At 38.9% G+C, this 26,642-nt stretch overlaps 1 protein-coding gene across 1 annotated transcript in view; it reads right to left on the reverse strand.

Annotated features, from left to right (window-relative positions):
* nlk2 (nemo-like kinase, type 2) overlaps positions 1–26,642 on the reverse strand; it is a 69,718-nt gene that overhangs the window by 20,736 nt on the left and 22,340 nt on the right. Inside the window, exons 2-7 of the mRNA XM_061918761.1 lie at positions 25,604–25,733; positions 24,619–24,674; positions 8,777–8,883; positions 3,919–4,004; positions 3,127–3,336; positions 226–327 (exon numbers count right to left, since the gene is read on the reverse strand). Of these exons, the coding sequence (XP_061774745.1) occupies positions 226–327; positions 3,127–3,336; positions 3,919–4,004; positions 8,777–8,883; positions 24,619–24,674; positions 25,604–25,733 (691 nt within the window). The remainder of the gene's footprint in view (positions 1–225; positions 328–3,126; positions 3,337–3,918; positions 4,005–8,776; positions 8,884–24,618; positions 24,675–25,603; positions 25,734–26,642) is intronic.

The following is a 26,642-nucleotide window of genomic DNA, read 5'->3' on the forward strand; positions in this document are numbered from 1 at the left end:
TCCGCAAGCCCCATTGATGTGGCGCCAGAAGTTAATGGTACAATAGATTTATTGTAACCAAGAGAGACAATGCAAAAATGAAACTAAAGGAAACCATTAGTAACACACTGTGTTGTAATGAGTAGAGACAAGTACCTGCCATGTCCCCCTGATCAAATCAGGTCGTTAGTAAAATAATAGTTACGTGACACTCGAAATTAAATACAAAATGACTGCAGTATTTACCTGTTTGCTTGGTCCTCTGAGAATGTGCGCACGAGCACCTTCACATGCTGTCCTCATTGCCTCCATAGAGGGAGTTCCCAACAGATCAGTGATCAAATCCAGCTAGAGATGGAAAAAAATACAACAATTATATCCTAGATATACAGTATAATCTGCATGTATTCAAAATATTAAACTAATATAAATAAACATAAAACACATTCAGTGATTTTTTTTTGTAGACACTGTTGTATAAGCGTTTTTAATCATCTTTAAAATGACACTACGTTCGAAAAGAAACATTTACACTAAACACAAATATAAATGTAACACAATGTGCACAAAATACCCATTCATCTCAATCTGTCTGAATTTGTGTTAGCACTTTTTTTTCTTTTAAAAACAGCCTGAAGCACATTTATTTGCACTTGTTTTATCTGTGCATTAATTTGTTTGATATAACAATGGCTGTGTGAATTTGCTGGAAATTGGCATCAATGATCAATTATACAATTTTGTACAGCTCCCTGCAACATTGGGCTGTACATTATCATGCCGCAACATGAGGTGATGGTTATGGATCATTGGCATAACAATAGGCCTCAGGATGTAATCAAAGTATCTCTGTGCATTCAAAATGCCCAATATTTTGGCCCATACTGTAACCCAACCACCACTATAGGAAACTCAATCCACAACTGCTCCCCCACACAACACGGTTAAAGTTGGGATGTATGCCATGGGACGTGAGTATTTTGACTAACTACAAGATACATTATTGAACCCCCTTTAAGTTGCCTCCAACTAGTCATGCTGCATCATTTCAATTGTATTGAATGTATATGGAACTGTATTTAGGTATGGAAATGTTAATGTTTATTACTGTGCTGGAGTGAAATTATGTTTTAATTGTCATCCAGAGTGGGGGTAGTGTTATAAGAGTAGTGTATGTGTGTATGGCCCTTTAATGTGTGACAGCAGGTGAGTGACGTCAGTGAGTGTGTGGGCGAGAGAAGAGAGGGAGCGGTCGCTGAGGGCGGGGGAGTGGCAAGTGTTGTGTGTGGGATTTGACTGTGTGCAAGACGTAAATAAAAAGCCACTATTTGCAACAAATCGCTGGACTCGTCATTTTGCCCTGGAGTCCAGAATTGTGAAGACCCCCGGGTAAAGTGAAGGGTGTTGCCCCGAGAATCCATCGGCCCTGGAGAAGTGTCTCCCCTGCGCTCCTTGACTCTGGTCTAGTTGCCGGAAGCAGGAAAGGTGCAACATATGTATATTCCAAACTTAGTACATTGTACAATAAGAAGCAACAATTCAAAAATAGAACATAACAACATTATGTAAGAAAATATATATGTTAATACTATACTTAACATATTTGTTTTAAATTTATAATAAGGTCCCTTTTTAAAGAATATATACAAAGACATGCACCTGGGGATAGGTTGATTGGCATTACTAAATTGGCCCTAGTGTGTGAATGTGAGTGTGAATGTTGTCTGTCTATCTGTGTTGGCCCTTCTATGAGGTGGCGATTTGTCCAGGATGTACCCCGCCTTTCGCCCAAATGCAGCTGAAATAGGCTCCAGCTACCACCCATGACCCCGAAAGGGACAAGCGGTAGAAAATGGATGGATAGATGGATATACATCACCGCATATAATGCGATGCTGTCATATTGACCACGCCCCTACCGCAACAGGTATTTTGGCAGTTTAGGGGAAACCCTGACATTAACAAAATAAAAATGTCTTACATTATGATCATGCTTTTTCAGATATGTTTTTTGAAATGTTATTTTCTGATATTTGCATCTTAAGAAATGCTACATCAGTTGAGGAATATAACATGTTCTGGTCGAGTCCTCAATTACAGAATGATTAGCAGGCTCAATTATTATATTTTATTAATTAATAGAAGGTTAAAACATTTTCATGCAGCAATATGAAGCTGCCACCCCCCCTGAAAATTATCTGACTAAAATACACTTATTAATAATGAAAAATTATACCTATCTGCGATTAATCGCGATTATTTCTGAGTTAGCTATTAACAATACGATTACTGGCGATTAAATATTTTAATCGTTTGACAGCCCTAATAAATACCAATGCAGACAGCACTACTGTAGAATAAATGCAGTATCTGATTACTTGCAAAACACAGTGCACAGTAGAGCTTAAGTATCTCCATCCATTCATCCATTTTCTACCGCTTATTCCTTTTGGGGTCGCGGGGCGCGCTGGTGCCTATCTCAGCTACAATCGGGCGGAAGGCGGCGTACACCCTGGACAAGTCGCCAACTTATCGCAGGGCCAACACAGATAGACAGACAACATTTACACTCACATTCACACACTAGGGCCAATTTAGTGTTGCCAATCAACCTATCCCCAGGTGCATGTCTTTGGAAGTGGGAGGAAGCCGAAGTACCCGGAGGGAACCCACGCAGTCACGGGGAGGACATGCAAACTCCACACAGAAAGATCCCGAGCCCGGGATTGAACCCAGGACTACTCAGGACCTTCGTATTGGGAAGCAGACGTACTAACCCGTTACTCTACCACCGTGCTGCCCACTTAAGTATCTCTTATAATAAAATAAAACCTTCGATTAGCCTTAGAGGAGTGCATCTCTATTGTCTATTTTACAGTGTGTGTCATCGTCTATTTTACATTTGTGTGAGCTGTGTACCAGTGCCCTCACACCTTTTCAATTAAAACTGATTTTGGTTATTTTTTTACATCCCAGGTAGTAAGCCTTATATATACAAAATTGCTGCACTTTTTGCTGACTTTGAAAAAAGTGTAATGTTGTTATAATCTGGTTGTTGAAATCCAAAATTCCTACATACTATTGGTTCAGGTAACTAAATTTTTATCTTATGAAAGTAAAAAATTAAGTTTCTAACAATTTTTTTACCTGCTGGATAGGACTTTGGGCTTGGAAGAGAATTCGTCGCCCTAGCAGCTCAGCGAAGATACAGCCCACAGACCAGATATCAATGGAGTTGGCATAGTGGCGGCTACCCATTAGGATCTCGGGGGCTCTATAGTATTGAGTCACCACTTCCTGAGTCATGTGCCGCGACTCATCGGTTTCCTCTACCCTGGCCAGGCCAAAATCACAGATCTGAAATATAATAATTCAAATGTCACTTCCTGTTTAGTTTTATATACAGTCGTGGTGAAAAGTTTACATACACTTGTAAAGAACACATGTCATGGCACACGTCAAAAGTGGAAAAGGAATGGCTAAATCAGGCTACATATAAAGTTTTAGAATGGCCTTCCCAAAGTCCTGACTTAAACGTATGGACATTGCTGAAGAAACAAGTCCATGTCAGAAAACCAACAAATTTAGCTGAACCGCACCAATTTTGTCAAGAGGAGTGGTCGAAAATTAAACCAGAAGCTTGCCAGAAGCTTGTGGATGGGTACTAAAAGCGCTGTATTGCGGTGAAACGTGCCAAGGAACATGTAACCAAATATTAACAGCACATTTGGTCACGTTTTCAGTAGACCCATAATAAATTCAAAAAGAACCAAACTTCATGAATGTTTTTTGTGACCAACAAATATGTCCTCCAATCACTCTATCACAAAAAAATAAGAGTTGTAGAAATTATTGGAAACTCAAGACAGCCATGACATTATGTTATTTACAAGTTTAGACCACAACTGTACATGAGTGTAAAAGTCTATGTCTACGCACCTTTAGTACACAGTTGCTGTTGACCAAGAGGTTGCCTGGTTTAATATCTCTATGAAGGATGCCAGCAGAATGAAGGTATTTAAGTCCTGGTCATGGTAGTTGTGGGGAATGACAAAAAGGAAATGTTTTTACATATTTTCTGATTATATTGACTGAATGATTTGCAGTAGTCTAAAGTACTATCAAAGGGTCAAAGGGCTGCACAAAAAATGTATGGATTTACACTAACATGCATTCTAATTTCTAATTGTTATTATTTATTTATCCCCCCCCCCAATTCTACACAAGGACTCACGCTGCACTTTTGTGACACTTTCTTTTCGCTCTTTCCTTGTTCCCCCAGTGGGCCTGCCCTGGTTCTTCCCGCTGACGACCAATACCACCTGTCAGGCTCATTATGGATAGTCTTTATTGGAATTTCTATCAATTAAGTCCCTTGTCAACTGTCCTTCCTAACCTCTCATGCGGTAAGTAACTCCACTGGAAGTTTTTTTAAAACTGAACATGATAATGAGGAGTCTTATAATAATGAGCACAGACCTTTGCCGGTCATTATGTAGCAATAGTAAAAAAGTCCACAATCCTGCTCCTGATCACCCTCAAGATTGAATTACTTTGGCCCTCACGCACAAAAACCTGTCATAAAACCTTTTTTACAGCAAAGTGTAGATGTATCAAGATTGCCGTTGCCGTGGAAATCTGCGGCGCCTCATGCCAACATAATGCTTCAAATAAGCACATTTCTACAGGGTGTGGATACTTAGAGGATATTCACTTTTTATTCTAAATGTGCCTATAATTCACAATCCTTACACATTTTGTGGTCAATTACACAAATTATATTCAGATTGGGGGTGATCAGAGTCACCCACCTCTTCTAAAGTTTTACGAATCATTGCAATGAGTATCTTTTCAAACCGGGCGTAGAATTACTTAATCTCTGTTCTGTTTTGGCTATGCACATCCATCTTCTTCTTCACCTTCTTTCTGATGCCCAACAATGTATTTTTTATTTGAGCCTGTGTACTGTTTTCGGAGCACACAGCAAACCGTATTCTCAGACTGGACTCTTTTTCGATCACTTGATACAGGAGAAAGAAGCACCTCCAACTGAGTCATACTTAATTGTGACGGGCATTCAAGCACATGGCTAACTTTAATATGTTTTGCGTATTTATAAGCGGGCGTGCACAGGCATCTGGGTTATAAATTCCACGTTGATTGCTTGGATTTGTTTGTGCATGCACTTTAATACATTTGAATAGTTTTTTTGCGTACAAGGTTTTCTGGATAGGAACTTATGCCTTTTTTAGCAGGAATTCCATGCAACTCTAAATACACGAGGCCCCTGACATTTCCTTAAAGGTGAATCAAAACACACCAATCATTTTTTGAGCAACGTGTAACGGAATGGCAGAAGTGGAGTGAACACTCCACTTCATTGTTGCGCAACTAGAACACACACACAAAAAAGGCTTTTACTATAACGCAAAACATACAATGCTGTAGGCTCAGGCCCGAAATCTAATTACATTAGATGTTCCTTATCATATTTTGGATAGGGCTGGGCAATATATCGATATATAACAGGTTTGTCTCTGTGCGATATAGAAAATGACTATACCGTGATATTCGAGTATACGTTCTCATGCAGTTGCTTTTAGCTGTGGGCATTACACTACAGGCTGTTCCCACTTTTTATTGTCTCTCCTTCTCACAGAGACATAGCGGCATGGGTATCGTTAGCTGTGTTGCAAGTGGTAATACGAGAGAAAGAAGGTGGGAATCTGGTTACAAATGAAGGAAGAATTAATTCCCAAGAAAAACAGCACGGGGTCCATCATCTGGCGGTGATTTGGCTTCAAGCGGAATATGTAAAAAAGACAACCGTAATTTGTCAAGTGTGGGGCAAAAGCGTTGCTACAAAAAGTAGCATTACTACTAATATGTAGCATCTTCTGAAAAGTCACCCGCTAGAGAATGAAGAGGGGGCGGCATGGCGTAGTCGGTAGAGCAGCCGGCCAGAAACCTGGGGGTTGCAGGTTCGCTTCCCACTTATTGACATCCAAAAAAATCGCTGCCGTTGTGTCCTTGGGCAGGACACCGCTCACACTGGTGAATGAATGATGAATGAATGATAGGTGGTGGTCGGAGGGGCCGTAGGCGCAAACTGGCACCCACGCTTCCGTCAGTCTACCCCAGGGCAGCTGTGGCTACTGATGTAGCTTACCACCACCAGGTCTGAATGAATGTTGAATCCCACTTATCTGTGAGCGCTTTGAGTGTCTAGAAAAGCGCGATATAAATCTAAGTTATATAAGAGTGCTTGCTCCACATTTCAACATCTCTGTTCGGTGCCACACCAACAAAATGCAGAGGCAACCATTTACAGATGAACCCAGTATGAAAAAAATAGTCAACAACAGAAGGTGATAACCTCCACAGGAACCGACCACATAGCAAAGGACATATACTAATTGATTTCCTATTATGCAGCTCATTTTTATTTGAGAGTTATTGATATATCTTGTGTGACATCATGCACAAAAGTGCACTTTATTTGTTTTAAACAATTGTAGTGGCATTCTGTACAAAAAGTGCACTTTAATTTACTGTTGTTTTGATATGTCATATTATTGACATCATGCACGAAAGTATACTAATAGCTTGTTTCAAAACAGACCTGGGCCTTCTGCGGCCCGCGGGCCATATCCGGCCCTTTGTGCGTGCGTCTCTGTCCCGCCCGCGTGAGGCCAATCATAATTTACAAAATAAATTTAAAAAACATCTATGTCGAGCGCGCAATACAATGGTGCTGCTTTTGTTTTGAAAGTGACAGAAATTGACATTTTTGAAAAGCATTATTTGTATTACTTCCGTGTCGACGTATGCTCGTGCTCGATTGTGAGTGAATGTGAACACCGGCAATCACAAATTACAAAATAAATTTTAAAAAACATCTATGTCGTGCATGCAATACAACTGTGCTGCTTTTATTTTGAAAAGTGTTATTTATGGGCGTATGTCCGTGTGTAACTTGTAAGCGAAGGTGCACAGCGACAAGTGATGCCCGGTTACCACCGAGATGTCAGCTCACGCTAAAAAAAGAAAAGTTGATGACAAATGCCGTGTTTTCAACAAGATATGGACTGCCAAGTATTTCTTTACAGAGATAAAAGATAGCCGTGTGCTTAATTTGTGGTACACAGGTTGCTGTGTTTAAAGAATATAATTTGAATCGCCACTACACGACGAAGCAGGAGGAAAAATAGCAAAATCTGTCTGATGAAGCGCGCGCAAGGGAGGCTGATGCGTTGATGGTAAAACTGCAAACCCAAGACGGACTTTTCGCCAAATTTCACACCACCAGATATGCAGCCGTCAAGGACAAGTTTCGTCATTTCTCACAAAATCACCAGAAAAAGTAAGGCGGGTTGAGACCATCGCTGGAAACTTGGAGATTCAGCTGAAGAACAGAACGGTCAACTTTGACTGTTTTTCGCTGGCTTTGGATGAGAGCTGCGATGTACGTGACACCCGGGGGAAAATGTTAGACTTTTAAAGAGGACGCAGGATAAAGTGACAGAAATTGACATTTTTGAATTGTATTATACATCAGGAAGTGTTGTGTAAGACAGTGTTAAAAATAAAACCATTAAAGGCAATCTGCTTTTGTATAAAGTTATGTTAGGGTTGAATGAAATTATTGTTATTATTATTATTATTATTATCATTTATCTTACGGTATATCAAAAATAATTTTAAAGCAAAATTTAATTGAAATATTGTCGGTGTGGCCCTACAGCAGTGCTCGAGTTGCTCACGCGGCCCCTGGTAAAAATTAATTGCCCACCCTTGTTTCTAAAATGTCTGACAATCTTGCACTTTCTGTTTTGAAATGACATGAATGTTTGTGCCACTGCTTAATAACAGTTTAACAAATACACTTTTGGTCAATTGACTAAGTTGTGATTTTCCTCTCTGCATGAAAGTTTAAAATGAGCATATATTAATGCAGTATGAACAAAAATGTTTTGATTTAGAGCCATAAAATCATCATACTGATGTGATTGTAGATAGATAGTACTTTATTGATTCCTTCAGGAGAATTTATTATATTTAAAATTAAAATTCCAGCAGCAGTGTAATTAAAAATTGAGATCAAATTTAAAAAGTAAATAATGAGGGTTACAAGTATAAAGAAATAAAATGGAAAAATATTACAATAAGAATAAAAATAAAAATATATGCATCAAGTGTTAATTCAATGCTACGGCAAAATATCGAGATATATATCGTGTATCGTGACATGGCCTAAAAATATGGAGTTATTAAAAAAAGGCCATATCGTCCAGCCCTATTTGGGACACTTTCTGAATGCTCTGCCCATACCTTTGAGTTATGTTGCTAACTTACTATTACACAAACCAACGGCAAGAATTACATTAACCACAACCACTATTAGAAAGGCTCTGGTCATGTTCGAGTCAGTTTAGATACGGCATTTTATATTTTCAAAATCGAGTGATGTTTGGAGAATTCAAGGGTTTAATTTGATTTTCAACGTACACAATTAAAAACAAGTGATATTAATAATAATTGTGTGATTACTCCAAAACATGGCCTTATGCATAGTGAGTGAACACACGGTTGATTTAAAAAAAAATAAAAAAATCACCGAAGTGGATAACAATATCAATTCGATGCAACAAAATCATGAGTCACGTTTTTTGCGGTATTGTGCAGCCTTACATCAACACAACAATAATTTTAGCAAATATTTACATATCTGTCTCAGGCAGCAGTTCTTTCAAAATGTTAATAACAATGATTAGGTATACATAAAAAAGTATCTTACCTCGTAGAATTTGATAGAGAAAGACTTTGGCGTGGTCTGAGCTCAGAGGCTGTGGTGAGACAATGATCTTGTGCAGGTCGCTTTGCATCAGTTCAGTCACGACATAACTGGCCATTGGTAAGTTAAGGCAAAATTGAAAACATAAGCAAGAGCATAAAGAAAGAAAGACATCATCATGGACTAAGTAGATAAATGCAATGTTTTTTACACTAATATATTTAAGATGCTACAAAGAAATAAACTAAAGCACTAATGGGGGAAAGGTTCAAGTCTGGCTGCGGAAAAAAAAAAATTGAAACTCAGCTCAGGGATATACTATGGTCTACTACAGGGGTCTCAAACATGTGGCTCGTGGGCCAATTGCAGCCCGCGAGACATTATTATGCGCCCCGCCGTTTGATATGACAATTTAATGTTGGTGCGGCCCGCGAGTTTAATATGAACGGCGCTTGACAGCGTCAAATTTGCAAACGTCCCCAATTTTCCCGGGAGACCCCTGAATTTCGGGGCAGCAGTTCTCTTGAAGCATCTTTTGATTTATACCAGATCAACAATATTCAGGTAGTGCCATAATGGCACTGCCTTTAGCGTCTCCTACATCCTGGACTGACAGCGTGCAAGCCCAGTTGTATGTTGCATCTGGCCACGTGAGACGCACGTGTGTTATTGCAAGATATATTTGATCAACAGCTACACACGTCACACTAAGGGTTGCCGTAAAAAAACTTTTAACATTGTTACAAATATGTGCCAGACTGTGAACCCACACCAAACAAGAATGACAAACACATTTCGGGAGAACCTCCGCATCGTAACACAAAATAAACACACCAGAACAATTACTCTGAACCCCATGCAGACCTTACTCTTCTGGGCTACAATATACACACCCCTGCAACCACCAACCTCCCACCCTCGCTACTTGCGTCAGTTGAGGTGTTGTATATTGTAGCCCTGCAAGGTGTTCTGGGTATTTGTTCTCTTGTGTTTAAGTTGTGTTAGGGTGCGGAAATTCTCCCAAAAAGGGTTTGTCATTCTTGTTTGGTGTGGGTTCACAGTGTGGCGCATATTTGTAACAGTGTTAAAAGTTTTTTTATGGCCACCCTTAGTGTGACGTATATGGCTGTTGAACAAGTACGTCTTGTACTTGTTCACTTGTTGCCACTAACGTTGTTCTGCACAAGTCTCACACATGTTACAGAACCGGCACATGCGCGATGACACGTAGTGGAGCAGTAGTCTTTTTTTGAGGGGTGCGCGGACCCCTGTAGGTACTTGAAGGTATGCCAAGGGACAAGTGAGATTTATTAAAAACATTCTAAGAAACAGCAGCAATTTATAAATCCTTTATAGATATGTTTATTGAATAATACTTCAATGAAGTATGAATGTAAGTTCATAAACTGTGAAAAGAAATGCAACAATGCAATATTCAGTGTTGACAGCTAGACTTTTTGTGGACATGTTCCATTAATATTTATGTTAAAGATTTCTTTTTTTGTGAAGAAATGTTTAGAATGAAGTTGATGAATCCAGATGGATCTCTATTACAATCCCCAAAGAGGGCACCTTAAGTTAATGATTACTTCTATGTGTAGAAATCTTTATTTATAATTGATTCACTTGTTTATTTTTCAACAAGTTTTTTTGTTATCTTTATATCTTTTTTTCTAAATAGTTCAAGAAAGACCACTACAAATGAGCAATATTTTGCACTGTTATACAATTTAATAAATCCGAAACTGATGACATACTGCTGTATTTTACTTCTTTATCTCTTTTTTTCAACCAGAAATGCTTTGCTCGGATTAGAGGGTACTTGAATTAAAAAATTGTTCACTGGGGGTACATCACTGAAAAAAGTTTGAGAACCACTGTTGTAGAGGACGTTAAAGGCAGTGCAGTCACGGCAGCCCTTAATAATGTCGGCCGGGTGAAAATTGGGAAAAATTCGGGAGAATGGTTGCACCGGTAGATTGTCGGGAGGTGCACTGATATTCAGGAGTCTCCCGGAAAAATCGTGAGGATTGGCAAGTATGTTGCTAGGGCGGGAAAGCCATTCATAGAAGGTGAATTCATTAAAAAGTGCATGTTACATTTTTTAAGAAATCTTTTCTTGCGGCCCAGCCTCGCCCAGTTTCTGCAGTATACAAGTTTTAAACAATATTAACAGGATTCTAGTACGGGCAGCTGGGATAGGCTCGAGCACCGCGAGAGGGGAAAGTGGTAGAAAATGCGAGGATGGAAAGACGTTAGTACATGCAGATACAGTACATAGGTGAACAACCTAATTTGTTGGGGAATTAGCAATTGAACCGCATTATTTCATCAAACTAAAACAGCGAGCAACTTCCTCAAATTTCCCTTCTATGCTTAAAATCGAAACTTGAACAGACCACTGCTATACTTTCAACTTGAGTTGCAAAAGGGATTTAAACATTTGATTATGGTATTATTCCCATACTTGCCAACCCTCCCGATTTTCCTGGGAGACTCCCGAATTTCAGTGCCCCTCCCAAAAATCTCCCGGGGCAACCATTCTCCCGAATCTTTCCCAACAATATTGGGGGCGTGCCTTAAAGGCACTGCCTTTGACGTCCTTTACAACCTGTCGTCACGTCCGCTTTTCCTTCATACAAACTGTGTGCTGGCATAGTCACATAATATATGTGGCTTTTACACACACATGTGAGAATGCAAGGCATACTTGATCAACAACCATACAGGTCACACTGAGGGTGGCCGTATAAACAACTCTAACACTGGTACAAATGTGCGCCACATTGTGAACCCACACCAAACAAGAATGACAAACTCATTTCGGGAGAACATCCGCATCCGTGACACAACATAAACAACAGAACGAATAACCAGAACCCCTTGCAGCACTAACTCTTCCGGGAAGCTACAGTATACACCCCAGCTACCACCAAACCCCGACCCCTCCCCACATCTCCCGAATTCAGAGGTCTCAAGGTTGGAAAGTAGGATTATTTCAGACATGCATAGTTACAATATGGTACATCATACACAGTGTTTACAGTTGCACAGTTCAGCGTGTCTGAAAAGGAATCAGAAGTAGCACAGTGTTTTTAAATATTATTTTTATGCCTTTTACATTTCATAGCAATTGCTCACACATTTGTTCACTTCAGGAACACAAATAAAAATATAATAAAAAAGTTCTCAATAATTGTGATTCACATTAATTTCTGAATATCCGCCTTCCCCCCACCTCCAAAGACATGTACCTGGGGATAGGCTGATTAGCAACACAAAATTGGCCTTAGTGTGTGAATGTGAACAGTTGTTGGCCCTGCGATAAGGAGGCAACATGTCCAGGGTGTATCCTGCCTTCTGCCCGAGTGCAGCGTGTATAAACCCCAGTCCCCCTGTGACCCTGAAAGGGACAAACGGTAGAAAATGGATGGATGGATGGATGGATGTGATAAATGATAGAATAGATATAATGTGGTTTATCAAGATTCTTTGTCCTTGTTAAGTGGAACTTCGATTTTCAAACGCCTCTATTTGCGACTTTTTCGGTTTACAAACCTCTACATTGCGCTGAATATGCCTCTCTGTGCAAACCATGTCTCGGCTCACCAACGCTTCATTAATTTTGTGTTCCGCTGGAAGCCTTAGTGCGCTCCCATTTAGATGACAAAAGCTATTTTAGAGAGGCAGAGCCCCCTACTCCACATCTTGTTCACACAGTCCATTACTCGCTTGACACGCTTTTCAGTGCTGCAGCGTGTTTTTCTTTTCTCGTCATTTACCATTTTGCTTACTCAAAATGGGTCCAAAAAAGCCAACAACACAGCCTGGAAAGAAGGAGGGAATCGCTGTGGATTTAAAAATGACTTTTATGCGAGAAGTATAACAACGACATCATGGGTCACTATTGACAAATTTAAAAGCCACGCCAAAAACAAGGCACACTGGACAGATTCCTGGTGCAGCGAGGACCAAGTGAAGTCCAGTCTAGTCCAATCGAGACCAACACAGTAGGAAGAGAGGAGCAGGAACTCTGGAAGAAGACTCTTTCGGAGCAGTAACACACTGCTGCTCCTCCCACCTCCAATCCCTTTCTGCATTCATCATAATTCATCTTCTCTTGTTGCCTGCATGCCACAAATATTCGCCAACAAAAGGTAAAATGGATTTTACATGTTTTTTGTAGGAACATAGTTAACGTTGCTAACATAGTTAGCCGCTGATGTTGTGTTGCTTGGATAATACTGTAGAGACTGTTGATCCTACACCCCTTTGTTAGGTTTGTTTGATATACTGTCTTCAAAGTGTGTATTTCTTTACTAAAATTGGGACTTCAATTGAGGCTACTGTTTATTATAAGAAACTCTGCTTTACTATACAAACTTTTCGGTTGACAAACCATGTTCAAGAACCAGTTAAGTTAGTAAATCAGGAGTTCACTGTACTTTGTAATCACCCTTGAGTTTGAAAATGTTCTTAAACTGGATCATATTAGTACATTGAGTTATTTGCTAAATCTATTTCATAATTCAACTCCACATACTGATATGTGAAAGGTTTTGCTGTACAGAAGAACCTGTATGTGTTGTACATGCATACAAATATTTTAAGTTATATTTCTCCTCTTTTTTAAGAATAATTGTTGTACAGCAGGCCCTGCGATGAGATGGTGACTTGTCCAGGGTGTACCCCGCCTTACACCCGATTGTAGCTGAGATAGGCACTAGCGCCCCCCGTGACCCCAAAGGGAATAAGCGGTAGAAAATAGATGGATGGATGTTGTACATCGTTGAGTAACAAGTTATTGTTAGCTTTGTGCATAATTGTAGCTGTTTGCAAAAGAGGCAGATCATTGAATTTCAATATTTGTTTTTTTTTTAAAAGGATTTGAAAGTGTCTTATAACCAACATTATGAATTATTCTAACTGACGTCTTTTTAATAGGGATAGTGAATGAGTAATATTTTTGCAGATATTTCCATTATTTCTACACAATAAATAATATAGAGTGATTTTCGGTTCAGAACATATTTTGCTTTATTCATTATTAAAGTGTTTCTTGCCAACTTAAGTTGTGTATTTGAATAGAAGATTTCCAATTCATTTTATCATGTATTTTTATGACTAAAATGTGATTTATTTTACCCTGTCAATGTCTACGCTGTTCATTTGTGTTTGACTCTCTTTCCTACTGTTACTGAACTGCATTATTTTAGTTTCTCTTATGTTCAAGGGAAGTCTGTTTATGTCAAGCCATCTCTTTAATTTGTTTGTGTTATTTTGTATTAGCGTCTGGTTCTTTAAATCATTTGTAAATTTACAAATGTCCTTTGTATAGAGACTGAACAATTTCAGTCCCAGTAATGATCTCTTTGGTACACTGCAAAATATGTTTAAAGCGCTGAAATGTGTTTGCCTAGCCTCTTGAATGTTTGTTAAGTAACCAACCTCCTGTTAGTTAAGTAGCTCACAATTCAAGACCAACCCTTTAATGCAATATAATTGTAAACAATGTTATGGTTATTTGTATGAAATTCTTTTGTTAGGTCCAGAAACACTGTAACTGTTAACGGTTTACTGCATTGTTAATAACCTTTGTTTTTTTTTATTTGATACATCAGTGTTTAAATTTTAGCTCCGTATCTGTATTGACTGTAAAAAGAATTCCACTTTCATTCCAATGTTCACAAAGTTGCTATTAAAGCCTATTACCAATTTGGTTCCCTTTATAGACAAACTATTATTCCCATTATTCCCGGAAAATAGAATACAAATAACACCATCATATAGAACTATAACTGTGTGAACCAGCATGTTTTCCTTTAAATCAGTTGATTTTGTTTCCAAATTGCTTGTGTTGTGCACCATATGCCAAATAGTTGTTGGACTGACTAAAGGTGTAAAAAAAAAGGTGAACATTTAAAAAAAAGTCCTGATCTCTATCTGTGATGTAACACTCTAAAAAAACTTGGAAAAATATGCAACAATACACATGCTATTCACCATCTGCTCAGAATTCAGTGAGTAAAATGTAATACAGCAGCCACTGCAAGGCAGTAACGAGCAGTTTGTAATTTGTATTTACTTAAAAAAGATTGGAATACCATAGAGACAAAACAAGTAGAGACAAAACAAGTCAACTGAACTGGTCTGATGGGTCACATTTTTATAGTCATTAATATGACTCGGCCGGGGTTTGAACTTGCAACCTACAGATCTCAGGGCGGACACTCTAACCACAAGGCCACTAGCAGGTGTGTGTGTGTATTTATGTATGTATGTGTATATACATATATATATATATATATAGAGAGAGAGAGAGAGAGAGAGAGAGAGAGAGAGAGAGAGAGAGAGAGAGAGAATTAGATTATCCAGAGAATATTGCTCAATACCGTGGTAGAGCCCAATATATGTATGTGTGGGAAGAAAGAAAAAATAAATAAATAAATAATCATCAGATCAGGAAATCTCCTGATGATTGAGGGAACCCCTCATGAAATAGTTCTGTAGAGATGAAGTATTTCTTCGCACACATACACATATATATACATATACACATATATATACATATATATATATACATACACATATACAAATATATATATATATATATACAAATATATATATATATATATACATATATACACACATATATATATATACATATATATATACATATATACATACATATATATATACATATATACAGATATATATATACACACATATATATATATACACAAACATATATATATATATGTATATATATATATATATATATATATATATATATACGTGTGTATATATATATCTGTATATATGTATATATATGTGTGTATATATGTATATATATATGTGTGTATATATATATATATATATGTATATATATATATGTGTGTATATATGTATATATATATATATATGTATATATATATATATTTGTATATGTGTATGTATATATATATCCATCCATCCATCCATTTCTACCGCTTATTCCCTTTCGGGGTCGCGGGGGGTGCTGGCGCCTATCTCAGCTACAATCGGGCGGAAGGCAGGGTACACCCTGGACAAGTCGCCACCTCATAATAATCCCGGGCTCGGGATCTTTCTGTGTGGGGTTTGCATATTCTCCCAGTGACTGCGTAGGTTCCCTCTGGGTACTCCGGATTCCTTTCCACCGTCAAAAACATGCACCTGTGGATAGGTTGATTGGCAACACTAAATTGGCCCGAGTGTGTGAATGTGAGTGTAAATGCTGTCCGTCTATCTGTGTTGGCCCTGTGATGAGGTGGCGACTTGTCCAGGGTGTACGCCGCCTTCCGCTTGAATGCAGCTGAGATAGGCTCCAGCAACCCCCCACGACCCTGAACAGGACAAGCAGAAGAAAGTGGTATGGATATATATATATATATATATATATGTATATATATATATATATGTATCTATATATATATATATATATGTATATATACATATATACATATATATATATATATACATATATATATATATATATATATGTGTAGGTGTGGGAAAAATCACAAGACTACTTCATCTCTACAGAACTGTTTCATGAGGGGTTCCCTCAATCATCAGGAGATTTTAATGGAAGCATTCACATACAATGGTTTATATAGGGCACAGAGTGGGTGGGTACAGGCAGGCGTAGGGTGTGGTGATTGGTTCATGTGTTACCTAGGAGGTGTTTCCGTCTGTGGCGGCATGTTGAAATATATATATATATATATATATATATATATATATATATATATATATATATATTAGGGCTGGGCATATCACAACATACAAGATGCCGTCATGGCGACACAACCTATACCGGGCTCCCGCGCATGCTCGTCACTCCTGTTGCATGCTGGGTAGGGTAGTTATTTTTTTCCCTGGCTCATAACATCACAAATAGTACCATGTATATGCGTTCAGTTTATCAAAGCACCAAGCAAACAATCGGAAAATTCCCATCATATCAATTCCTAGATATGGTCATAATTATTTTAAGTGCACTACGCAGAATAAACACAACATTATTAATATTGCTACTACGGATCATTTGATCAAAAATTCCCTAAAACAGCCCACTACCTATAATATAGTTTTTTTAAACATAAGATCCCTGATAAAAAAAATGTTTCTGCTGTTACCTCAGAAATTGCCTGTTCAGATGTTATGATTGTGGCTCAGAGATTTGTATGTAGATTATATTTATTTTCCATCACAAACAGAATAACTTAAATACCCTGGCCGTGGTAGTAATAGGCGTAAATGTTTGTATTTACATTTTTTGAGTTGATTTTCATAAAATATGCTATTTAACTATTACTGTTTAACAAGGACTGATTTAAATTGTGTTTGCACAACAAATGTTTTGGCGCTTTTGTTCATGTGGGGGAATATTCCAATAAAGATGCACTACACACTACTTTTGAATTCATTATTGGGCTTTGCGTATACAATGCAGTTAATCGCGATTAATCAGAGAAATAGTGCGATTAACTTCGATTAAAATTTTTAATCGTTGCCCAGCCCTGATATATATATATATATATATACATATATATATATATATATACATATACACACACACACACACACACACACACAAGGGCTGGGCGATATTGCCTTTTTTAATACCGCGATATTTTTTGGCTGTATACGATATATTTCTCGGTATTTTGCCTTAGCCTTTAATGAACACTGGATACATAAAATCACAGCAGTATGGTGATTCTATGTGTCTATATTAAAACATTCTTGTTCATACTGCTCATTTTAAACTTTCATGCAGAGAACGAAATCACAACTAAGTAAATTTACCAAAACTGTATTTATTAAAAGTTATTAGCCGGTGACTTTTCAAATGATGCTACATATTAGCATTAATGCTACTTTTGGTAGCAACGCTTTTGTGCCCCACACATGAAAAATTAAAATTGTCTATTTGACATATTCCCACTTGAAGCCGAACCACCGCCAGGCGATGGACCCCGTGCTGTTTTTCTTGGGAATTAATTCTTCCTTCATTTGTTACGAGATTCGCACCTTCTTTCTCTCGCAACCCGCTAGCATCACAGCTAATGTTAGCCACGCCGCTACCTCTCTGCTGGGTGAGGGCGTATACGTATGTGACGTGTAACGTAACAGTATGTGACGTATGTAAATGTGCGCCTGCTTGTCGGTGAGAAGGAGAAACAGGAAAGAGCGGGGAGAGCCTGTAGTGTAATTCCCGCAGCTAAAAACAATTGCGTAAGAACGTCTATTCGATTATTACAATAGTCATTTTCTATATCGCACACAGACAAACACACACATATACACATACAGGACTGTCTCAGAAAATTTGAATATTGTGATGAAGTCCTTTATTTTCTGTAATGAAACTAAAAACATGGAAACGTCATACATTCTGGATGCACTACACATGAACTGAAATATTGCAAGCCTTTTATTCTAATATTGCTGATTATGGCATACAGCTTAAGAAAACACAAAAATCCTATCTCAAAAAATTAGAATATTTCCTCAGACCTAGTAAAAAAAAAAGATTTATAACAGCAAAACAAAATCACAAACATTTGAAAATGTTAATTTTCAGATCATGCCAGAAAATTAAATCATCATCTCCATAGAGCTTTACAACAGATGGAAGCATGTACACAGCTGCAGTGACTCTGGACTTGATAAAACACAGTGGACCAAAACCAGCAGCTGACATGGCTCCCCAAACCATTGCCGACTGTGGGAACACACTGGATTTCAAGCAACTTGGATTTTGCTCCTCTCCAGCCTTCCTCCAGACTATAGGGTCTTGACTTCCAAATGAAATACAAAATTTGCTTTCGTCTGAAAACAGGACTCTGGACCACTCTGCAACTGTCCGTCAGACGCTTCTTGCGTTGTCTTGAGTTCAGGAGTGGCTTGACCATGGGAATACGGTTATTTTATCTGTATCTGTTGAAAAGCTCAATGGAGATGATGATTTCATTTTCCAACATAAACTGGCACCTGCCCAAAGTGTCAAAACCACCAGTAACTGGTGTATTGACCATGGGATTACTGACCGCAATTGGCGTGCCAAATCCCCTGACCTGAACCCTATAGAGAATTTGTGGGTTATTGTGAAGAAGAAGCTGAAAGACACCAGACCCAATAATGCAAATGAGCTAAAGGGCGCTAGTGAAGCATCCTGGGCATCCATAACACCTCAGCAATGCCACAGGCCGATTGCCTCCATGCCACGCTGCATTGATGCAGTAATCCATGCGAAAGGATTCCTAACCAACTACTTAGTGCATTAATTGACATTTTCAAATGTTTGATTTTGCTTTGCTGTTAAAAATCTTTTTTTTTTTTTACTTGGTCTGAAGAAATATTCAAATTTTTTGAGATAGGATTTTTGAGTTTTCTTAAGCTGTATGACATAATCAGCAATATTAAAATAATAAAAGGCCTGCATATTTCAGTTGATGTGCAGTGCATCCAGAATGTATGACATTTCCATGTTTTTAGTTTCATTACAGAAAATAAATCGATCCGTTGTGTTGAAGGAGGAGCTGAGCCGAAAGGAAAAGCTCTCAATTTACCGGTCGATCTACGTTCCCACCCTCACCTATGGTCATGAGCTTTGGGTTTTGACCGAAAGGACAAATTCACGGGTACAAGAGGCCAAAATGAGTTTCCTCCGCCTGGTGGCGGGACTCTCCCTTAGAGATAGGGTGAGAAGCTCTGCCAGCCGCAGGGAGCTCGAAATAAAGCCGCTGCTCCTCCACATCGAGAGGAGCCAGATGAGGTGGTTCAGGCATCTGGTCAGGATGCCACCCGAACGCCTCCCTAGGGAGGTGTTTAGGGCACATCCAACCGGTAGGAGCCCACGGGGAAGACCCAGGACACGTTGGGAAGCCTACGTCTCCCGGCTGGCCTGGGAACGCCTCGGGATCCCCCGGGAAGAGCTAGACGAAGTAGCTGGGGAGAGGAAAGTCTAGGCTTCCCTGTTTAGGCTGCTGCCCCCGCGACTCGACCTCTGATAAGCATAAGAAGATGGATGGATGAATGGATGAACATAAAATGCAGATGAATAACATTTTTATTTGAAAATGTGAGTTTTGTATACCAACATTTTAATTCACTGGTAATACGAGTGTATTCCATTAATTTGGATTAAAATCCATCAATTTTTGTACCGCTTTTCACACTTGGAGTGGCGGAAGGTTGAAACCTATCCCATCTGCACTTTGGTGGGAGGCCTTTACACTCTGGACAAGTCGCAACCTCATTACAGAGCCAAGACATGATAGAGAACATTCGCACTCACATGAACACATTTGGACCAATTTAGTGTTGCCAATCAACCTGTCCCCAGGTGCATGTTTTTGGGAGTGGGAGGAAGCCGGATTACCTGGAGAATTATGGAAATAAAAGTGACAGAAATCAGTAGCTCTCCGACATTTTTTTTTTGTAAAAGCAGCTCTTGAAAGAAAAAAGGTACACACCTTTACTAGAGAGAGACACTCCTTTGTTGCCTTGGCTCTATGTTTTGGGTCATTGTCTTACTGGAGGAACCATCCACCATCCTTTTTTAAACTGAGTCTCCAACCGAGGATTGGTCCTGCAGAGAGGCATGGAGGGGGGATGAAGATGACTCTATGGGGCTCCAGTCCTCCTAACTTGTCCTCTGCTTGTAATGCCTTAATTTAAACTGCATGTTAGACACTTAGGTTTGGGTGGCTAGTCATGGTAGGGACCCACCGTGGCCTTACTGTCCCCCAATTTTAATCGTATTATCATACTAGCCAACCTTGAGACCGCCGATTTCGGGGGGTGGGAGGCGGGGCGTGGTTAAGAGGGGAGGAGTATATTTACAGCTATCCATCCATCCATCCATCCATTTTCTACCGCTTACTCCCTTTGGGCTCGCGGGGGGCGCTGGTGCCTATCTCAGCTAAAATCGGGCGGAAGGCGGGGTACACCCTGGACAAGTCGCCACTTCATCGCAGTATGTGTAGAAATCTTTATTTATAATTGAATCACTTGTTTATTTTTCAACAATATTTAAGTTATTTTTATATATATTTTTCCAAATAGTTCAAGAAAGACCACTACAAATGAGCAATATTTTGCACTGTTATACAATTTAATAAATCTGAAACTAATGACATAGTGCTGTATTTTCCTTCATCTTTTTTTTTTCAACCAAAATGCTTTGCTCCGATTATGGGGTACTTAAATTAAAAAAATGTTCACAGAGGGTACATCTCTGAAAAAAGGTTGAGAACCCAGTGACTGCTCTAAAAGCCGTAGATGTTATTGTCACATATACATGCACAGTAGATGGCAGTATTGTCCTGTTTAAGGGTGTCACAACATTCCTGTTTACGGAAGACGAACTGCTTTACGGTAGACGAAAACGTGACTGCTGTTGTTGTGTGTTGTTGTGTGTTGTTGCCGCGATAGGAGGACGTTAATGAGACTGCCTAACAATAAACCCACATAAGATCATTCTACAGTTATAACGTCATTGGGCAGGCACTCTGTTTATATTGTGGGAAAGCGAACGTGAAAACAGGCTGTCGACACGTCACTCGGGTCCGCATGGAGCTGGAGGAGTCGTGGCCTCCAGCTCCACCTGAATTTCAGGAGATTTTCGGGAGAAAATTTGTCCTGGGAGGTTTTCGGGAGCGGCGCTGAATTTTGGGAGTCTCCCGGAAAATCCGGGAGGGTTGGCAAGTATTCGTATTATTAGTCCCCAAACGCATATTTATTTCCCTCACGCTGCAGTACAAACATCAATAGGGACTGGAGGTCGGGTGTAATGGCTGACACCGTAATTTAAACTACACACTAGACACTCTGGGGGCCTTATACACTCCCACATCACATTGGTTGTGGCTCGGAAGTACAGCGCACCCCTCATTACCTCCTCTGCCGGCACAGGCTCTGGGGATTGCAGTCTGTTGGCCTGTCATTCCCATGCAAAGACCTCACTGACGTTGAGGTTTTTAATTTTTTGAAATTCCCTTTTATTTTTTTTAATGGAGGTGGTCTGGGTGGTCAGTTGTCTTAAATTCCAATTTTTGTGTGGCTGGGTCCGTGCCCCTCTGTTCCGGCCATGCGTTATGGGGTCTATGTTGGTGGTTTGATGCGGGGGATGCGTTACCCTCTTGTTTGGTGTGGATGCTGTGTCTCTGTTGTTTGGGCAATGGTGTTTATGGATTAAGGGCTGGATGGTCTTGTTGGTTGTGGTTGTTGGTCATATTTTTTTGGTCACTTTGATTTGATCGAGTACATACACACACATAACTGATCATACATGTACACAAACATACAAATACTCATTCATTAATACATACTTACACGCGCACACATAGGTACTTAGCAATATACGTTGGTACATATGATCCCACGTACATACACACTCACGATACATGCATCCACATGCACATTCACTGTGCAAACATACACATACGAGCACATATGCATACATACACTCATGCATACAATCACGTTTCATCAAATATACAAAACCCAAAACCAGTTGGCACGTTGTGTAATTTGTAAATAAAAACAGAATGCAATGATATGCAAATCCTTTTCAACTTATATTCAACTGAATAGACTGCGAAGACAAGATATTTAATGTCCGAACTGAGAAACTGATATTACGGATCCCTAAATTCCTTTCAGCAGCTGGTTGGGAAATATTGTTCTTAAACCCTTCGACAGTTTGCTCACGCAATTGTTCACAAAGTGGTGACCCTCGCCCCATCCTTTCTTGTGAATGACTGAGCATTTCATGGAAGCTGCTTTTATAACCAATCATGGCATCAATCTATTCCCAATTAGCCTGTTCTCACCAGTGGGATGCTTCAAATAAGTGATGAGCAATACTCAACTTTCTCAGTCTTTTTTGCGGTTTGTGGCAGCTTTTTTAAAACAAGTTGCAGGCATCAAATTCCAAATGAGCTAATATTTGAAAATAAATTTGTCCACTTCCAACGTTAAGTATCTTGTCTTTGAAGTCTATTCAATTGAATATAGGTTAAAAAGCATTTGCAAATTATTGTATTCTGTTTTTATTTATGATTTACACACCGTGCCAACTTCACTGGTTTTGGGTTTTGTATATCAACGTTGTCCCCCTATAAGCTTGTTAACAATAGAAGACACAACACACTGTTCTTTTCTTGTCTCCCACTGTGGTTACAGTGAAGCCAAGTGCTACATATGCTTCATCATATTCCAGTACAGCAAAAAAACATGTTTCTGCGCCCCCTGCCCCCACTCTGTGAGAAGGAGTACCTTCGGGGAAACAGGGTAAAACACGGCACACTTACAAAGCTTAACCTATTGTTACTATAACAATTTACAAGGTTAAGACAGTTCACTTTTCTTTCTTCCCTTCCATTTGTCTGCTTTTTTAATTTAAGTTATCATTACATATACAGTATGTATTTTTGCATTTGAAACATTTGTATTGTTGATAATAGAGATAATTATTATTATTCATTATCAATAGTGCTATTTCTAGTGGTATTTTTATTGTTCCATTTGTAGTGCAACCATGTTCATTGTCATTTCTGTGTTATTAATATTTACTTCACTAACTGCTTCTTTGCCATCACTTTTCATATCATATTTGTACATATTGTATTTGCTGATGCTGTTCTGTTGTTGTCTCTCTGTCTTAGCCCCCTCTCATCCGCGCAATTTAAATAAAATGATAAATGGGTTGTACTTGTTTAGCGCTTTTCTACCTTCAAGGAACTCAAAGCGCTTTGACACTACTTCCACATTTACCCATTCACACACACATTCACACACTGATGGAGGGAGCTGCCATGCAAGGCGCCAACCAGCACCCATCAGGAGCAAGGGTGAAGTGTCTTGCTCAGGACACAACGGACATGACGAGGTTGGTACTAGGTGGGATTTGAACCAGGGACCCTTGGGTTGCGCACGGCCACTCTCCCACTGCGCCACGCCGTCCCTCTGTCTTCCTTTTTCTCTCTTTCTATCCCCTCCTGCTGCGCCAAACTTTAATACAAATCCATTTCGTCAAATACAAATAAGGCAACAAGAAAAGTATACCACACTTCTCTTTTTAAAGTAAATCTCTACAGCAAATATAAGCATCTACATCAACAATATGATTTGCCTGAGTAGCTGGACAGGACAAAAAAAATAAAAAATTTCATCCATGATTTCCATGGTAAATTGCCCTGTCAATCAGCCACTTGATGAGTGTAATCTCCCTGTACCCTTATTAGAAAAATGGTCCCTGTTTCCAGTTACATGTGTGACGAAAGAAAAATGGCGATGGGGTCATATTGAACCTTCAAACACATTGTGTGGCGTTGATACCAAATATACTACATCACATTCACCTAAACCTTGTCTGAATCAAGCAGGTGTTGACTGTAAAACTACAGACTTCAAACTTAATGTGTCTTCTTGAGCATGGGGACCTTTCAGGATTGTAATTCATTAAAGCAAAGGGTCTAACCATCGTTTTTCCTTGTGACTGCAGTCCTGATAGCCTTGAGATCCTAAACTAGCTCTTACCTTGTAATTCTGAGCTGGATCCTTAATTACAATTGAAGAGAGAAATACCATGCTTGGCCTATTTTCAATTTAATATACTTTTACCAAACACATAAATACAATGTACAGGTATGTGAACTGTGTTGTGTCCACAGAAAAATCTGTACGGCAGATGTGGATGAACATGAATTATGAATCCATGGTCTAACCATGGGTTTTCCCTGATGGGATTAAACAACAGGAAATTACTGCAATACATCTGATTAGGGAAATTTAGTAATTCTGAAGGATACATTTCCTCAAAGTAGTCAATGTGTGGAGGTTGAAGGATGTCAAGAGCCGAGAGCACCTGGGGAGAAAGTTGAAACAATGTTGACACATTTGTATTGATTTGTTTTTTTTTTAAGACCAGATCACTATGACTTTTTCCAAATTGAGAGAGGCATGGATTAACACAGCTCATGGGGATGACAGATACTGACACAAAACTGCAAGTTCACCGTATGGCTTTTAACTAAAGATAGCCATATTTCATGTATCTAAGAGGGGGTGCACAAGCATTTTGAATAGTTTTTTATGTGTCACGTATGTCAGATGTTTTGGTCTGCATTATTCACCCAATTAGTTTAATCATATTGTAAGTAACATTTTTCTTAAGTCTTCAAGGAGCTGTTAAAACCGGTGGTTAGTCAAACTACAGTAAAAGGAAAACATGTTTCCAATATACTAAAATGCTTCTGGCTGGTCGCTACAAGTAAGAAACGTGAAAAAAAGTTTAAGATTAAGATACAGGAAGGTAACAATTCATCTTCAAGGTGACATATGTGCTAAAGTGTAGCTCTTGTTGCATTGAAGTAACAAAATATGAAAATATGAAAAATACAGCAAAATTATGCAATGTAAAAATAAAAAAACATGTTGATACTAATAACACAGACTTCTGATTAAATCAGTGCAATATCATATGGGGGAAAGCGCGCGTGCACCCCCCCACCCCCCACACACACACACAGAATAGAGTAGAGGGGCCCACACAGATATTATTTTAAGGGCCCCCAAATTCCTAGCAACTGTCCTGTGTTAAATATGTGTAAACATTGTTTATCCTTATAAAAAAATGCATGCATCATAGGTAATTATGCAAGTTATATGAGGACATCATTTTGTCACTGCCTCGGCAACCCCCCTGACCATGCCCTCAATCACAACAATAGTATGTGTGCCTTAGCACCTGCAATAAACAATGTGGTATTTGTACATAATACATTGTGAACTTACATTTTCATGTTTAAAGAAACATAACATCTTCAGTTCTCGAAATACCCTCTTGCAAGAAACAAGGTTTTGGAAGACATTGGGCATCTTTTTGAGAGCAACACGCTTCCCATTCCTGGGGTCTGTGACTGACCTAGGAGAAGAAAGACAAATATCAGTAAGCGTTAAGTGTTTTCCATACCTTTGTTTATTTGTGGCTACCCCCTGTAAGTGGAAATGCATCTTGTTTTATGTCAATTTTGCTACATTAAAATGTAAATTGTTTTCACAAGTTAAAAACATTTTTGTTGTCCTGTCAATGGGACTGTGGAGACTATAAACAACCTCAATTGAAAATGTTCCCCATTTGTAATTTTAAGGACTGTGTACCTATCTGCCATACTAAATACAAACATTTAGAGAGGTTTGAAAAATAAATTTTATTGCATTTACAGATAAAAACAGCACAATTTGAGTAGTAAAGCAAAAAAGTACTATGTAAACAGAAAATAGTTGATATTAATAATTCATAACGACACGAGGATTCATCTTTATAACGTTTTTAACCTTATTTAAAAAATACAACCGTCTTGGCCAATTTTGCAAATTAGACTTCCAAGTGACTTAAAAGTACCTTAACTTACTAGTAATTTGAGATACAAGCTGTGTCTTGGCTATATGTAATGCTTTAAGTTGCGCGCATACTATTAGTTACAAGCATTTCCACCATCGTGTCAAGTAGTATTTGTAACAGGATTAATAGTTAATATATTGCTATGCCTTGTTCCTCCTTTGCATACATAAGAATAAACATAAGTTTAACTTGACAGTTAACATGCGTGTTTGATCGCCGCTCAGCAATCAACATTCTGCCCTTCAACAATCACAACTAAGAAAGATGCGTAGGAGAGGAAGCTGAAGAGCAAGTCAGAAAACCAAATCAACAAACAAACAACAGCAGGTACCAACAGGTAAGAAAAAGTTGTTTTTCTCTAAGTCGAAAACCCCCCCACCAGATAATATGTCTCTCAGTAGGTGCCCTTTTGGGGTCCTTATACACGCA

The sequence above is a fragment of the Nerophis ophidion genome, linkage group LG13 (genome assembly GCF_033978795.1).
Source record: "Nerophis ophidion isolate RoL-2023_Sa linkage group LG13, RoL_Noph_v1.0, whole genome shotgun sequence".
Classification (NCBI taxonomy): Eukaryota; Metazoa; Chordata; class Actinopteri; order Syngnathiformes; family Syngnathidae; genus Nerophis; species Nerophis ophidion.